This window comes from Hypanus sabinus, chromosome 12 (genome assembly GCF_030144855.1).
Source record: "Hypanus sabinus isolate sHypSab1 chromosome 12, sHypSab1.hap1, whole genome shotgun sequence".
Classification (NCBI taxonomy): Eukaryota; Metazoa; Chordata; class Chondrichthyes; order Myliobatiformes; family Dasyatidae; genus Hypanus; species Hypanus sabinus.
Genome location: NC_082717.1, coordinates 27,979,033 through 27,995,532, shown reverse-complemented (window position 1 = coordinate 27,995,532; position 16,500 = coordinate 27,979,033). Strand labels below are relative to the sequence as shown.

Here is a 16,500-nt window from a genome sequence, read left to right as displayed (position 1 = left end):
AGAAGGGGTGAGGAGGAGAAGTACAACATTGTAGGTAAGACCAGATGAGGGAGTAGGTGGTTTTGTCGGTGGGGAAGGCAGTATGATGTGAATAGCTGGGAGCTGATAGTTGGAAGAAGTGAAATGTCGAAGAAAGAAGAAGAAATTTAATAGGAGAGGACAGTGGGCCATGGAATAAAGGGAATAAGGTGATGGACAAGTCACATGGGCAGAGTAGAATAGGAAAAGATGAGAGGTGAAAGAGTAACCATAATGGGGAATGGAAATGGAAAGAAGGGGTATGGGGGAGGGAACAGAGGGGAATTATTATTGGAAGGCAGAGAAAATGATGTTCATGCAATCATTTTGGAGACTACCCAGATGAAATAAGAGGATTTGCCCTTCCAACATGTTTAGCCTCATTGGGGCAGTAGGGGAGGCCGTGGACAGAAATGTTGGAATAGGAATGGGAAGTGGAATTGAATTGGGGTGGTCCCCAAGATCTAGCCTGTTGTGGCAGATGGAATGAAGGTACTCAAAGATGCAGTCTGTTGATCTGCATTGGATCTCACCAATGTAGAAAACGCTGCACCCAGAGCGCTAGATACAGTACAGGAACCTGACAGACTTGAAGGTGAAGCTTTGCCTCATATGGAAGGGCTACTAAGAGACCTGAGTGGTGGTGAGGTGGGAAATACAGGGATAGATATAGCATTTGTCAGGATTACAGGGATAAGTGCTGAGGGAGATCAGTAGAGAGGGTCTAATGGACAAGGGAGTCACAAAGAGAGTATCTCTACGGAAAGCAGAGAAGATTGGTAGGAAAAGATCTGGCTAGTTGTAAGGTCTTATTGGACTTGCCTATCACCTCCCTCTGGTTCCCACTTCCTTCCCTTTATTCCATTGATCACTATCCTCTCCTATTAGATTCCTCCTTCAGCTCTTTACCTCTTCCATCTATTACCTCCCACCTTCTTACATCATCCCCCCAAGCTTACTCACATTTCCCCTCACCTATCTCCTGCCAACTTGTACCTTCTCCAACCCCCACCTCTTCTCCTATTCCTTATGCTTCTCATTCTTCTGACTTCTGCCTCCTTCCTTTCCAGTCCTATTGAAGGGTCTTGGCTTGAAACATTGACTGTTTGCTCTGTAGATTCTGCCTGAATCTCTGATTTCCTCCAGAATCTTGTGTGTATTGCTCCTGTTCTCATTGCCCTGGTTTATGATTACTGCTGTGCAAAAACTCTCTTTATTTCACCCCTTCTATCTGTAATACCTCTTTCAAGCAATTATGGATCTTTATTCCCGGGTCCCTTTTTCCTACTGCATACCCAAGTGCCATACCATTTACTGTGTAGTTTTTCCTGGTTTGACCTCCTAAACTGCAACACTTCACACATGTATGTATTAAATTTCATCTGCTATTTTTTAACGCATTATCCCAGCGGGTAAAGATCTCACTGTAAGCATTGATAGCCTTCCTTTCTGTCCACTACACCCCCAAACTTGGTGTTGTCAGCAAATTTGCTGATCAATTTTAAAACACTATCATGCAAATCCTTAATATTGATGATAATCAACACATTGTTGATGACCCAGAACTGATCCCTGTGGCATGTATGTAGTCACAGACCCGTCACAGAGAGAACCATCTTCTGCAGTACATTGACAACTGTGTTGGTGCTGCTTCATGCATTCATGCTGAGTTCGGCAATTTTATCAACTTTGCCTTCAATTTTCACCCTGCCCTTAAATTCACTTGGTCCATGTTTGATACATTTCTCCACTTTCTTGATAACCATCTCCCAACATCTTTTATAAACCTACCGATTTCCACAGCTTACTTGGCTATAACTCTTCCCACCCAGAATCCTGTAAAAATGCCATTCCCTTTTCTCAGTTCCTTTTTCTCGCTCCATCTCTTCCCAAAAAAGGCTTTCCTTCCCAGAAAATCAGATGTCCACCTTTTTCAAAGAATGGAGGTTCCCTTTCTCCATTATTCTGTACTCTCAATATTGCATCAAAGTTTGCTTTTCCAATTTAGAATCATAATTTTTATATCAACCCGATTATGGTACATTAGCCACTTTTTTGGCACCCAAGATTTGTATCAAATTGTTCCCTATTGTCTAGGAACCCTTCCTTAAAGTCACTTAGCTAGAAACATTTGCTTAATTGTTGGAAAATCATGGGTGTTGGGTGTGCAGCTTCAGTACTCAATGTCCAATCTGGGAATGCGTAAGTAAACATTTCTACTATTTTTCTTTATTTCTGATTATCAGAAGCTGCCTTGTCTATCTCACTGTTTGGGAGCATGATAGTTGCTAGAAATCTGGAATAAAAGGTACCAATGGTGGGAGAAACATAAGTAATGTTTCTGGTTGATGATCTAGCATTTTTACCACTTTTGTTTTAATTTCAGATTTCAAGCATCTATAGATCTTTTGTTTGTAGTTTCCTCCTTTGTCACCCCCATTCCATTTATGTACAACTCCAGATTGATTAGCTGTCATTACAAGCCTCTGTCAGTGCCAATCTGTATCATCTTTTAGACTTTAAAGTTCAAAGTAAATTAATTATCCAGGTATGTATACTGTATGTCACTATGAGATTCATTTTATTGCGAGCATCTACAGTAGATACAAAGAAGCACTACAGGATCAATAAAACACTACATGCAACGACAGGCAAACAAGCAATGTGCAAAAGAAGGCAAACTGTTAAAATAAAAAAGAAAAATAATAAATAAATAATAAATAATATTGAGAACATAACTTGGAAGAGTCCTTGTAATTGAGAAAGTGTTCACTGCAGACATTCCTTTATTCTCTCCATTCTTACTTCCTTTGCAGGTTTTGTCATTTCTGAAGTGAGGTCATCAACTTGAAACATTTATTTCTCCATCTTCTCAGCTGCTCAGGCCGCATCTGATCATTTTCTAGCATTTTTTTGTTTTTGTTTTGATTGCACTGTTGTTTTGACTGAGATCTGTTTGCTCTGCATAATTGGACTGAAAGCAAATATCTTCCTGCTCTATGTGGGTCAGAAGACCTTTACGCCATTAGTATTGGCAAGAAGTTCCATAATTCTTTAAAGTGATTATAAAGAGAGCTCTGTCTGATGATTGAGTCAGTTTCTTGAACTAATGAGGAGTCTTATCATTATGCATCTCTAAAAAATACTCTGCAGGTTAATAATTAACAAAGAAAATTTGCAGCAATTGGAAGTTTCACACCAATTACTTTAATTAAGTAATACTAGAACAAATTTATAGAAGTTGAGTGGAATGAGTGAATAAGCCAAGCTTTATGTTCTCTTTACTTTTTGCAGAAAGTAGCGCTGAAATGACAAAAGAAGATTCTTATGTAGAACCTTCCAATGATGAGGACTCCGTAAGTGGAAATTATAGCACTATATCCTCAGATTCTGAGAGACCAGTTGTACATCCAGTAGTTTCAGCACCTATGCCTACTGATTGTGGTAAGTAGTTTAAAAAAAATCTTTCATCATTCTTTTTGTAAACTAATTTTAATTGTAGGTGTTATCTTTATGTTCATAGAACGTGGTGGATATTATTTTGAATTTCATGTAAAACTTGCAAATCATGCATACAGAGCTCAACCATAAACTATGGTACTGATTGCATGACGTAGATGATAGGATAATTATAGACTAACTGTGAGACCTGGGCTTTACTTTGTATTGCCTATCTGTAATAATCAAATAACACTGCTCTGTAAATAGAAAGAAGCAAAATGCTGAAGGTACTCAGTAAGTCAAGCATCATCTGTAGAGAAAGAAATAGTCAAAGGTGATTGCTTATCTTCTCCAGCATTTTTTCTTCAGAGTTCCCGTGTCTGCATTATTTTGCTTTTTGGATTCTGATAGATGATGAAATTTAAGATTATTTTAAATTGCTCTGTTTTTCAAAAGAATTCTGTGGATACAGACTCAAAATTTTCAGGGAATTACATCCGCTAGCACATTCTGTATAAGTTCCAGAAAGTTTAGATTTTTCATCTGTGTGCATATGGTTGTGAACTTCTGAACTTGCTGCCAATTATTTGCTGGCATCTCCAACAATCTTCAACAATCAACATGGAAGCACAAGCTGAAGAGGTTCCTCCCCACTTATGGTTGGGGATCTGTTGAAGCAACCTGTGCCTGGTAAGATGTGGCATAAGGAATTCTTCATCATTGTTTTCAAGGGGATATGTGGGTAAATATAAGTGATTTTTAGATTCTTGCTGTTTGACTTTTTGGAAATGTTAAGTTTCTTTGTATTTAAAGAATTAATGGAATAAATTTAATGCTATTTTTGTAGATTTTTGAAATATGTTTATAAAACATTCTGATTTGGAAGCTAGCAAAAAAACAGGGCTGTGGCTTAGCAGGGTGGCTAAATTTTGGTTCTCTTTTCGACTGGGCTCTTTGATAGAGATGAAGGCATAAAATGGGTAGCAGAATTGACCCACTTCTCTAACTTGAATATTACTAACCTAGTGGCAAGTTTTCTATGCATAGATGTTAGAAAAATAGAAAAACCTGCAGCACAATACAGGCCCTTCAGCCCACAAAGTTGTGCTGAACATGTCCCTACCTTAGAAATTACTAGGGTTATCCATAGCCCTCTATTTTTCTAAGCTCCATGCATCTATCCAAAAGTCTCTTAAAAGACCCTATTGTATCTGCCTCCTCCGGCAGCCCATTCCATGCACTCACCACTCTCTGCGTTTATATAAAAAATACTTACCCCTGACATCTCCTCTGTACCTACTCCCAATCGCCTAAGACCTGTGCCCTCTTGTGGCAGCCATTTCAGCCCTTGGAAAAAGCCTCTGACTATTCACACGATCAATGCCTCTCATCACCTCCAACACCTCTATCAGGTCACCTCTCATCCTCCGTCACTCCTGTTACGTACCCCGTAACTGGGTCATTTACCAGCAAAGATAGAGAGGTCCGTTGAAGTCTGATGGTATTATTTTTAACAGTATTTATTGATAAAATTACACAACAATAATATCAATGCAAACATACAGATAATATACGTCGTCAATACTACATCTAAAAGCGCGGGTATAATAATAATCAGTAAGAAATAGCTCTATCGTTGTCTAGGGGATAATGTATTGTCCGATGGAAATATAAAAGTCACTCAAGTTCATTCAAGCTGCAGCTTTTTGGTTGGAGAGAAAGACGGAGGTTTAACTTGCCCATTCCTTTTATGATGTCAATCCTTTAAGAGTCGTTGGGGACTGGTTTCCCCTTTGTGTTAGCTAAAGCCGTGCTTCTGTGGTAAAGGCCCACTAATTCCAAGGCAAATGGAAAAGGACACACGTGGGCTTTTCCACCGGCTTTCGCTATTACGCTGTTACAGGAGTTCTAGCATTTCTTCTGGTGTGTCTGAAGGGGCTGTTCCCCTTTTATCCTGACTCACAGGGTCTCAGATGTCAATCAGGTTGGGATGATGCAATCCCTCCACCAACCCCCCCCTCGGTTCAATGCCTGGGGCTTTGATGCATCGTACAGTATTCAATACACAATTCCGTCTCCAAGAGACAATAGCCGTTATCAATGGTTCTGCCTTTCGGAGGCCAGGACACATTTCAAACTCTTTGTGGATTCTGCATGTCTTTCTCTCATTTCCTGGGTCTCCTAAACTGACTTAATAGTGATCTTGCGATTCTCAAAAAGGAGAGGGCCATGGGCTTAACGCTCCAAGGAGTAAAGGCCGAGTTCACTCAACCCATCCAGGATTCACTCCCCAATCCAGGCAACATCTTTGAAAATCTCCTCTGCACACTTTCTATTGTTTCCACATCCTTTCTGTAGTGAGGTGACCAGAACTGAGCACAGTACTCCAAGTAGGGTCTGACCAGGGTCCTATATAGCTGCAACATTACCTCTCGGCTCCTAAGTTCAATTCCACGATTGATGAAGGCCAATACACCATATGCTTTCGTAACCACAGAGTCAAACTGCACAGCTGCTTTGAGCGTCCTATGGACTAGGACCCCAAGATCCCTCTGATCCTCCACACTGCCAAGAGTCTTACTATTAATACAATATTCTGCCATCATATTTGACCTACCAAAATGAACCACTTCACACTTATCTGGGTTAAACTCCATCTGCCACTTCTCAGTTCAGTTTTGCAACCTATCATTGTCCCACTGCAACCTCTGACAGCCCTCTACACTATCCACAACACCCCAATCTTCGTATCATCAGCAAACCTATGAACCCATTCCTCCACTTCCTCATCCAGGTCATTTATAAAAATCACAAAGAGTAGGGGTCCCAGCACAGACCCCTAAGGCACACCACTGGTGACCAACCTCCATGTAGAATATGACCCGTCTACAACCACTCTTTGCCTTCTGTGCGCAAGCCAGTTCTGGATCCACAAAACAATGTCCCCTTGCATCCCATGCCTCCTTACTTTCTCAATAAGCCTTGCATGGGGTACCTTATTAAATGCTTTGCTGAAATCCATATACACTACATCTACTGTTCTTTCATCAATGTGTTTAGTCACATCCTCAAAAAATTCAATCAGGCTCATAAGGCACGACTTGCCCTTGATAAAGCCATGCTGACTATTCCTAATCATATTATACCTCTACAAATGTTCATAAATCCTGCCTTTCAGGATCTTCTCCATCAACTTACTAACCACTGATGTAAGACTCACTGGTCTATAATTTCCTGTGCTATCTCTACTCCCTTTCTTGAAAAAGAGAACATCCGCAATCCTCCAATTCTCCAGAACCTCTCCCGTCTCCATTGATGATCATCACCAGAGGCTCAGCAATCTCCTCCCTCGCCTCCCACAGTAGCCTGGGGTACATCTCATCCAGTCCTGGCGACTTATCCAACTTGATGCTTTCCAAAAGCTCTATCACATCCTCTTCCTTAATATCTACATGCTCAAGCTTTTCAGTCTGCTGCAAGTCATCCCTACAATCACCAAGATCCTTTTCAATTGTGAATACTGAAGTAAAGTATGCATTAAGTACCTCTGCTGATTCCTCTGGTACCATACACACTTTCCCACTGTCACACTTGATAAGTCCTATTCTTTCATGTCTTATCCTCTTGCTCTTCACATATAATCCTGCCTGCCAAAGCTTTCTCATGGCCTCTTCTGGCTCTCCTAACTTCCTTCTTAAACTCCTTCCTGTTAGCTTTATAATCTTCTAGATCTCTAACATTACCTAGCTTTCTGAACCTTTCGTAATCTTTTCTGTTCTTCTTGACTAGATTTACTACAGCCATTGTACACCAGAGTTCCTGTACCCTACCATAACTTCCCTGTCTTGTTGGAACATACCTATGCAGAACTCCACACAAATATCCCCTGAACATCTGTCACATTTCTTCCATACCTTTCTCTGAGAACATCTGTTCCCAATTTAAGCTTCCAAGTTCCTACCTGATAGCCTCATAATTCCCCTTACTCCAATTAAAGGCTTTTCTAACTTGTCTGTTCCTATCTCTCTCCAATGCTATTGTAAAGGAGATAGAATTACGATCACTATCTCCAAAATGTTCTCCCACTAAGAGATCTGTTACCTGACCAGGTTTGTTTCCCAATACCAAATCAAGTAGTTTCTCCTCTTGTAGGCCTATCTACATATTGTGTCAAGAAACCTTCCTGAACACACCTAATAAACTCCACCCTATCTAAACCCCTTGCTCTAGGGAGATGCCAATCGATAGGAAATGAAAATCTCCCATCACAACAACTCTGTTATTATTACACCTTTCCAGGATCTGTTTCCCTATTTGATCCTCGATATCCCTGTTACTGTTGGGTGGCCTATAAAATACACCCAGTACAGTTATTGATCCCTTCCTGTTCCTAACCTCCATCTATAGAGACTCCATAGACAATCTGTCCATGACATCCATCTTTTCTGCAGCCATGACTCTATCTCTGATCAACAGTGCCATACCCTCACCTCTTTTGCCTCCCTCCCTGTCCTTTCTGAAACATCCCTAAAACCCAGCACTTGAAGTAACCATTCCTGTCCCTGAGCCATCCAAGTCTCTGTAATGGCCACCACATCATAGCTCTATGTACTGATCCACGCTCTAAGATCCACTTTGTTCACAATACTCCTTAAAATAGACCCATCTCAGACTGTTGGTCTGAGCACGTCCCTTCTTTATCACCTGCTGATCCTCCCTCACACACTGTCTCCAAGCTTTCTCTATTTGTGAGCAAATCTCCTCTTCCCCAGTCTCTTCAGTTCAGTCCCCGCCCAAAACGATTCTAGTTTAAACTCAAAGGGATCCAAGGAAATATGATAGTCAGGGATAAGAATGTCTACTCGTTATTTTTCCCACATGTTGTTTTCCTGGCATTGGATTTGTTACCTACAACAAATTTAAGGGGAACCATCTAATAAAATGGCTTGCTACTGGGTAACTGAAGATGTAGCCCTGAACAACCAAGAATGCAACTGATATCCTAGATATGTAAGTAACCAGGGATCTTTCCCTCATAGCAGTATATGTTCTATCTTATTCTGCACATACAGTTTGCTAGTCAGTTTGCATAATAGTACCATGTTCCCATACTATTTTTACATTTATTGTTGCAGAATCTCAGGAAATGCCAATCTAATCACATTACCACCACCCACACTCCTTTCAGAGCCAAAGTTGTTCATTGCCATTCATCATAGCTATCTGGAGTCCAGCCAGCTGAAAAGGAACAACATTCTACCAGCCTGACTCAGCTTCTGGAGTACGTTCCTGGATGGAATAGGGCCAACAAATCTAATTGGAAGGCAGAAAGGAAAAATGCTTTCAGACATTTGTTGGTAGAATCCTCAAAATCCCTTGACAGATTGGCCCAGAAAGCAGGTTCAGTCAGGAATCATCTCCCCTGCCACCTGCTGAATTGTTCCGCCATCTCTTCCTCCTTTTATTGCTGGTTCCCTGGGGCAAAGGCAAGGTTGTCCAGGAGATAACAGACCTCAGAAAACTTGAGTCTGTCTTTCCAGAGTCCCTCCCCTTCTGCCTTGGGACCTTTACGCAAATCTAGACTGTTTTTGATTCCTGTGTTTGCATAGCATGTCGTCTGTATATCTTTGCCAAAGTCAGTATGTCCAAACCAACTTTCATAGCAAAGACTCCTGAATCAGGAAATAGCATTGCTCTTTTGAGTTGAGTGAGTGTCAGATACATTTATGACTCTGTAAGTTTGGCATTGCAACAAATGGAGCATTGTGAAAATATTCTCTGTCTGTAGAAATGAAGCATGACCTAATGTAACTTTCCTGTGCTCAAAGTAAGTGATGCATACCAATGACACTAATTAGTACTGGTCATGCATGCCAAACTTCTGAAGTATGCCATGACCAGAAGTAAAGGCACACAGTGCCTTTAAAAAGTATTCACCCCCCCCCTTAGAAGTTTTCATGTTTTATTGTTTTACAACATTGAATCACAGTGGTTTAATTTATCTGTTTTTTTACACTGATCAACATAAAAGACTCTTTAGGTCAAAGTGAAAACAGATCTCTACAAAGTGATCTAAATTAATTCCAAATATAAAACACAAAATAATTGATTGCTTAAGTATTCACCTTTAGAACCCTGTTCAGACCCCACTTGGAGTACTGTGCTCAATTCTGGTTGCCTCATGACAGGAAGGATGTGGAAACCATAGAAAGGATGCAGAGGAGATTTACAAGGATGTTGCCTGGATTGGGGAGCATGCCTTGTGAGAATAGGTTCAGTGAACTCAGCCTTTTCTCCTTGGAGCTATGGAGGATGAGAGGTGACTTGATAAAAGTATACAAGATAATGATCATGTGGATGGTCAGAGGCTTTTTCTCAGGGCTGAAATGGCTAGCACGAGAGGGCAAAGTTTTAAGGTGCGTGGAAGTAGGTACAGAGGAGATGTCAGGGGTAAGATTTTTTTACACAGGGAGTGGTGAGTGTGCGGAATGGGCTGCTGGCAGTGGTGATGGAGGCGGGAACGATAGGATATTTTAAGAGACTCCTGGATAGGTACATGGAACTTAGAAAAATAGAGGGCCATGGGTAAGCCTAGGTAATTCTAAGGTAAGGACATGTTCCACACAGCTTTGTGGGCCGAAGGACCTGTATTGTGCTGTAGGGTTTCTATGTTTAATATGACACAGCCAATCGGGTTTTAGAAGTCATGTAATTAGTTGAATGGAAATGTGTTTTTGGAGACCTGTGTGCAGACGAGGTGTTTCAATAGACTGTAGTAAAAACACACCTGCAAGTGGAAGGTGCATCTGCCGGTGAATCAGTATCTTGGCAAAAGCTGTACCATGAAGACAAAAGAACACTCCAAGCAACTCCACAAAAAGGTTATTGAAAAGCACAAATCAGGGGATGGATACAAGAAAATTTTCAGGTTACTGAATATCCCTTGGAGTACAGTTAAGTCAATCATCAAGAAATGGAAAAAATATGGCACAGCTGTAACTCTGTCTAGAGCTAGCCTTCCTCAAAAAATGAGTGTGCAAGAAGGAGACTGGTGAGGGAGGCCACCAAGAGACCTATGAGAACTCTGGAGGAGTTAAAAGCTTTAGTGGCTGACGTGGGAGAGAATGCGCATATGACAACTGTTGCCTGGGTGCTTCCCCAGTTGCAGCTTTATAGGAGAGTGCCAAGGAGAAAGCCACTGCTGAAAAAAAAACTCACATGAAATCTTGGTTCGAGTTTGTCAGAAGGCATGTGTGGAGACTCTGAAGTCAGCTGAAAGAAGGTTCTTTGGTCTGATGAAACCAAAATTGAGCTTTTTGGCCATCAGACTAAACGCTATGGTTGGTGTAAGCCAAACACCGCACATCATCAGAAACAGACTGTTGCTGCTGTGAAGCTTGCTGGTGGCGGCATCATGCTGTGGGGATGCTTCACTGCAGAAGTCCCTAGAAGGCTTGTGAAGGTGGAGGGTAAAATGAATGCAGCAAGATACAGGGAAATTGTGGAAGAAAACCTGATGCAGTCTGCAAGGGAACTTCCACTTGGGAGAAGATTTGTTTTCTAGCAAGATGATGACTCAAAGATACACAGGAATGTCTTAAAAACAACAAAGTTGATGTCCTAGAACGGCCAAGTCAGAGTTCAGATATCAATCCAATTGAGAATTTGTTGCTGGACTTGAAAAGGGCTGTTCACTCACATTCCACGTGCAATCTAACAAGAGTTTGAGCAGTTTTGTGAAGAAGAATGAGGAAAAATTGCAGTGTCCAGATGTGCAAAGCTGATAGAGACCTATCCACACAGGCTCAAGGCTGTAATTGTTGCTAAAGATGCATCTATTAAATACTGACTTGAAGGGGGTGAATACTTATGCTGTCAATTATTTTGTGTTTTATATTTGTAATAACTGAGATAATTTTGTAGAGACTTGTTTTCACTTTGTCACAAAAGCATCTTTTCCTGTTGATCAGTGTCAATAAAAGCCAAATTAAATCCACTGTCATTCAATATTGCAAAACAATAAAGCATGAAAACTTCCAAAGGGCGGTGTGAATACTTTTTATAGGCACTGTACATTTCATAAACTATGTAGATCTAGAGTAATCATAATCTGGGAGTTATTCCTTAAATATGAATTTTCCATGATGTTGTGCGAATTAATGAAGATGTTTGGACATTTAAAAACACAGCAATGATGACCTAACATCCAAATACTAAGGATATTATTGTACAGTTATGATTAAACTAATCAGATGCAATGGTCTTAATATTCATAATTACTAAAATTACAGTGACTTGAAAAAGTATTCATCCCCACAACTATTTTCACATTTTACTGTCTCATTTTCTAAATTTAAAATATATTGAAATAGGACTTTTGAGCTGTAGTTGTGCATCATGTGAAATCAAAAGAAAATTTTCAAAACCTGTCAACAATTTACTAAGAATTATAAACCAAAATTGTGAGGCTGAGGAAATGTTCATCCTCTTTGTAGTTTCCAAGTTAACTTTCTTTAGGTGCAATATACTGTATTACCTTGCCAAATCAGCCAGTTTGTTGATGTAGGAATATGAGGATCACCTATTTTCAAAGAATTCAAAAGAATAAATACCTGCTCTCTCTGTAAGGCCCAACAGTATGGTACATTTTCAACAGACTAAACCAAAATTAAGACGAGCATTCAAGACAAGTCAGGGAAATGATAATAGAGAAGCAAAAATCTGGGGAAGAGTCCAAGTCCATTTCAAAGGCACTGAACATACCTCAGAACTCAGTGCAGTCCATCATGTAAAAGTGGAAAAAATATGAAACCACAGCCACACAGCCTAGGTCAGGCCACCCTTCTAAACTTTGTCGCTGGTGAGGAACGGCATTTGTAAAAGAGGCTACTTTTACACCAACAGTCACTCTGAGTGAGCTGCAGAAGTCAGTGTTTGCAACTGGAGATGAAGTTCATGGCTGCACAATCTCTAAGGCCTTGCACAAAAAGGGTATTTTATGGAAGAGTGGCAAAGAAGAAGTCCTGGCTTTTTTTTAAAAAAAAGCTTATCCTTGCTTGTAAAGTCTTTGCAATCATCACATAGAAGATATTGTAAAAATGTGGAAGATGTGGTCAGATGGGGTTAAAGTGGAACCTTTTGGACTCAACACTAAATGGTACTTGGTACACTTAGTATGATGCTACCTCCACCATACTTTATACTATGGGAATGCTTTTCAGCAACAGGTACCAGATATCTGTTCAGGATTGATGGGAAAATAAATGTTGCTATATACAGGGAGAGCCTAAATAAAAACCTGCTAGCCTTTCCCAGAATCTTAAACTGGAGAGGAAGTTAATCTTTCAGCAGAACAGAGCCCCAAAGCACACTGCTAGAGCAAGCATGGAGTGGCTTCAAACTAAGAAAATTTATGTCCAAGGGTGGCCCAGTCGGAGTCCTGACCTTAACCCGTTCAAATATCTTTAAGGTTGCTGTCCACTGCCGCTACCCAACTTGACTGGCCTAGCTTGAGAAATTTATAAGGCGGGATGGGCAAATCTTGCTCCATCATGTTGTACAAAGCTAATGTAGATATCCAAAAAGAGTACTAGCTGTGTAGCTGCAAGAGGTCGTTCAACTAAGTACTGAGCAAAAGGAATGCATTCTTTTGAACTACTGACATTTTGAAGTTTTAGTTTTTCATGATTTTTCGGCTCTGCTGTAAGAAAAAGAGTGTACAATACACAAATAAAAATTCTCAGTTAAATTGTTCAAAATCCCTGGTTGTAATACTCATTTATGTGAACAAAGTTTTGGAGGGTGAATACTTTTACAAGGTCCTATATTTGTCTGGATTGGAATATTAGAAATAACTAATTTTCAACAGCATATGTCCAGAAATTGCCAGTTACTTCATTTGCCCAAATAATATATTTAATATAGTCAAATGCATTAAGTTAGAGCACATTGATCTGCATCAACAGATTAATTCTCTAGCAACATTCACAAAATGCTGGAGGAACTCATCAGGGCAGGCAGCATATGTGGAAAGGAGTAAACAGTTGATGTTTTGGGTTGCATTCCGCCTTCAGGACCCTTTTCTGGTCCCGAAGAGAGGTCTTGGTCCGAAACGTTGACTTATTTACTTCTTTTCCATAGATGCTGCCTGGCCTGCTGAATTCCACCAGCATTTTGCTTTTGTTGGTTTAGATTTCCAGCATCTGCAGACTTTTTCATGTTTGAGATTAATTCTCAGGTTTTGTTCTTTGAGCTGAGTGGTCAGTATACTCCGTGTCATTTAATTTTAGTGTAATTGGTGTCTTTCTTACTTAGTGCTTACTACGCTGCTAGTACTTAGGGCAACAATGAAGGTCCTCCAATTCTGTCTGTCCTTGGCTATTTTCTCTATTGTGCCCCAGGTGTAGTTCTGGGTCCTCATTTCTGCCTCAGTGATATGGTGCCAAGTAGTCTTCGGTGTCCGACGTTTTCTCCGCCCTTCAAGGGTCCAGTGAAGTGCTGTCTTGATGATGGAATCTACTCATCACGTGCACAATCCATCGCCAATGTTTCTTGATGACGATTGTGGCCATGTCCTCTTGATGACACTGAGGGAATAGGGCATGGTTGGAGATCTTTCTTGGCCAGAAAATAAGGAGGATCTTCCGGAACTCATGGTGTATACTGCTGACAGCTCTCTGTCATGTGCCAACATTCTGACTGGTACAAGAGTGTGGACAGAATACAGCTCTGGTACAGCTTCACCTTAGTGTGGAGACTGTACTTGGTGATCCCCATAAGTTGCTCATTGATCTGAAAATGTTTCTAGCTTTGCTGAGTCAGCACTGGATGCCATCCTTCATCCCACCATCTTGCCAAATGATGTTCTCAGGTAAATGAATCTGCCGCTGCTGGGTAATCAATGATATATGCCTTGATGGGCGGAGGAGACTCCACGTTAAGGGTCACAGTCTCAGTCTTTCTCTGGCTGACTCTTAAGTTCAGCCTGTCCACCAAAGATACACAGGTGCGGTGCTGAGGCATTAGTAATACAAGGTCACCCACAACATCAAGATCTTCTAAATAGAGAATAGAGCCCACCTAATGCCTCTCTGCTTATCTTTCATTGTTTGCCTCAACCCCATCAATCATCAGGATAAACAATATCACTGACATGGCAGCCTTTCCTAACTCCTGTCTTGACGTTGAAGCTCAAATTACAGTCCCCAACTGTGCAGGTAAAAGTAGCACAGAAACTCTGAATAAGCTGGGCAGTTTTGGAAGGTATCCTGTATTATCTAAGAATTTGCCAGAGGCTCTCCCTGTGGTTGCTATCAAAAGCCCTTTCAAGGCCATGAAATTCACATACATTTGTCTCTGCCACTCTGTGCACTATTCTATGAAGTTACGCAGCAGGAAGATCTGTTCAACACGGCCTCTATTCTTCCTGAAGTCAGCTTGCTCTTTCCCCAAGCACACATCAACAGCATTTGTAGTCGATTGGACAATGACTTTGGTGTGAATCTTGCTGGACACTGACAAAACTGTGATGCCACGCTGGTTGTTGCAATCACTTAGTGCTCTTTTCTTGGGGATCCTAACAGTAACTCTGTTTGTCCATTTCTTGGGTACTTGTCCCTATTCCCAGATTATAGTAAACAGTGGTTGCAGGATGGCTGCTGCAACTTTTAGTTCAGCTTTGAACAGTTCAACGTTCAAATTGTCATGTCCTGGAGCATTGTTGTTCTTTCATTTAATCACAACAGTAATCTCTTTTTTTGGGTGGATCTGTGTTGATGTTGAGGTCCTCTGCAGATTATTAAATGTCAGGTTCTTCATCTGGTGGTGGTCTATTTGGTAATTTTCTAAAATACTTTGTCCATAGTGTTTCTTGCTCTTTCTCAGTTGTCAAAAGCAGACAGTTATTATCTCTCATGGGACCGCTGGATCTGACCTGGAAGTTTCCAGATACCAATTTTGAAATTTTGTATATATTTCCCTAATCACCTCAACTGGATACTGCTTGAGCCTGCTCTGCAAGGTCTTCGGTGTAGACTATCTTGTCCTTTCTTACAAGTCTCTTCTCTTTCTTGTTAGCTTCAATATATGCTCATTGAAGTTTCACCTTAATTCATGTCGACTTTGCACCTAACACCTTCTTAATTTCCGTCTTTCTTCTATAGCTGAGCATGTTTCCCGCTGTATCCATGCTTTGTTGTTATACACAAACGAGAAAATTTGCAGGTGCTGGAAATCTGAGCGTCACACACAAACTGCAGGAGCAACTCAGCAGGCCAGGGCAGCATATGTAGAAAAGAGTACAGTTAATGTTTGCGCGGAGACCCTTCACCAGTTCTGCTGAAGGGTCTCAGCCTGAAATGTCAACTGTACTCTTTTCCATGGATGCTGCCTGGTCTGCTGAGTTCTTCCAGCATTTTGTGGATGTTGCTTTGTTCTTCTTTCCAGTTTTCTATCCTAGACCAAGCCTTGCTGCTTTCCATGAAGACTGAGGCAATCCATTTCCATATTGTGTTGATCTTGTTTACAGACACATCTTCGTCAAGGTCTTGCCAGGCCCGGAATCTGTTCTTGAGCTGAATGGTGAAGGCAGATCTCACACTAGTATCCTTAAGTTCTCAACATCAAAATGTCTTTGTACATGTGTTCTAGTCCCATTGTTTCTCAGCTTGAATTTCATCACTGCTACAATAAGGTGGTGATGACTTCCTGTATCTGGTCCTCTCTTCACATTTACATCCTGCAAGAATTGTCTCCATTGGTCATCAAATGGTCAATATGGTACTTGTCACATCCATTGGATGAGTACCATGTCAGTTTGTGGATTTCATGGTGCGGAGAGAGCATTCCTCCTATGACCAGAATGTTATGAGACTGAATTCCACCAGTCTTTCAACCATTGTTATTCATCATTCCACATTCATGTGCACCCATGACCCTAGTGAAATGTGCGTTGTTATTTCCCACTTTGGTATGATCAGGTCACGATGTGATGTTAACTCTACCTCTGATTACAGCTGATCATAGAGGATATTCTTTTCTTCA

The 16,500-nt window shown here is 40.9% G+C and overlaps 1 protein-coding gene across 7 annotated transcripts in view; it reads left to right on the top strand.

Annotated features, from left to right (window-relative positions):
• The window catches only part of LOC132402718 (CAP-Gly domain-containing linker protein 4-like), a 332,263-nt gene that overhangs the window by 25,966 nt on the left and 289,797 nt on the right, over nt 1–16,500 (top strand). For all 7 annotated transcript variants that reach the window (XM_059985680.1, XM_059985681.1, XM_059985679.1 and 4 more), the window contains exon 2: nt 3,313–3,462. In XM_059985680.1, the coding sequence (XP_059841663.1) occupies nt 3,313–3,462 (150 nt within the window). The remainder of the gene's footprint in view (nt 1–3,312; nt 3,463–16,500) is intronic.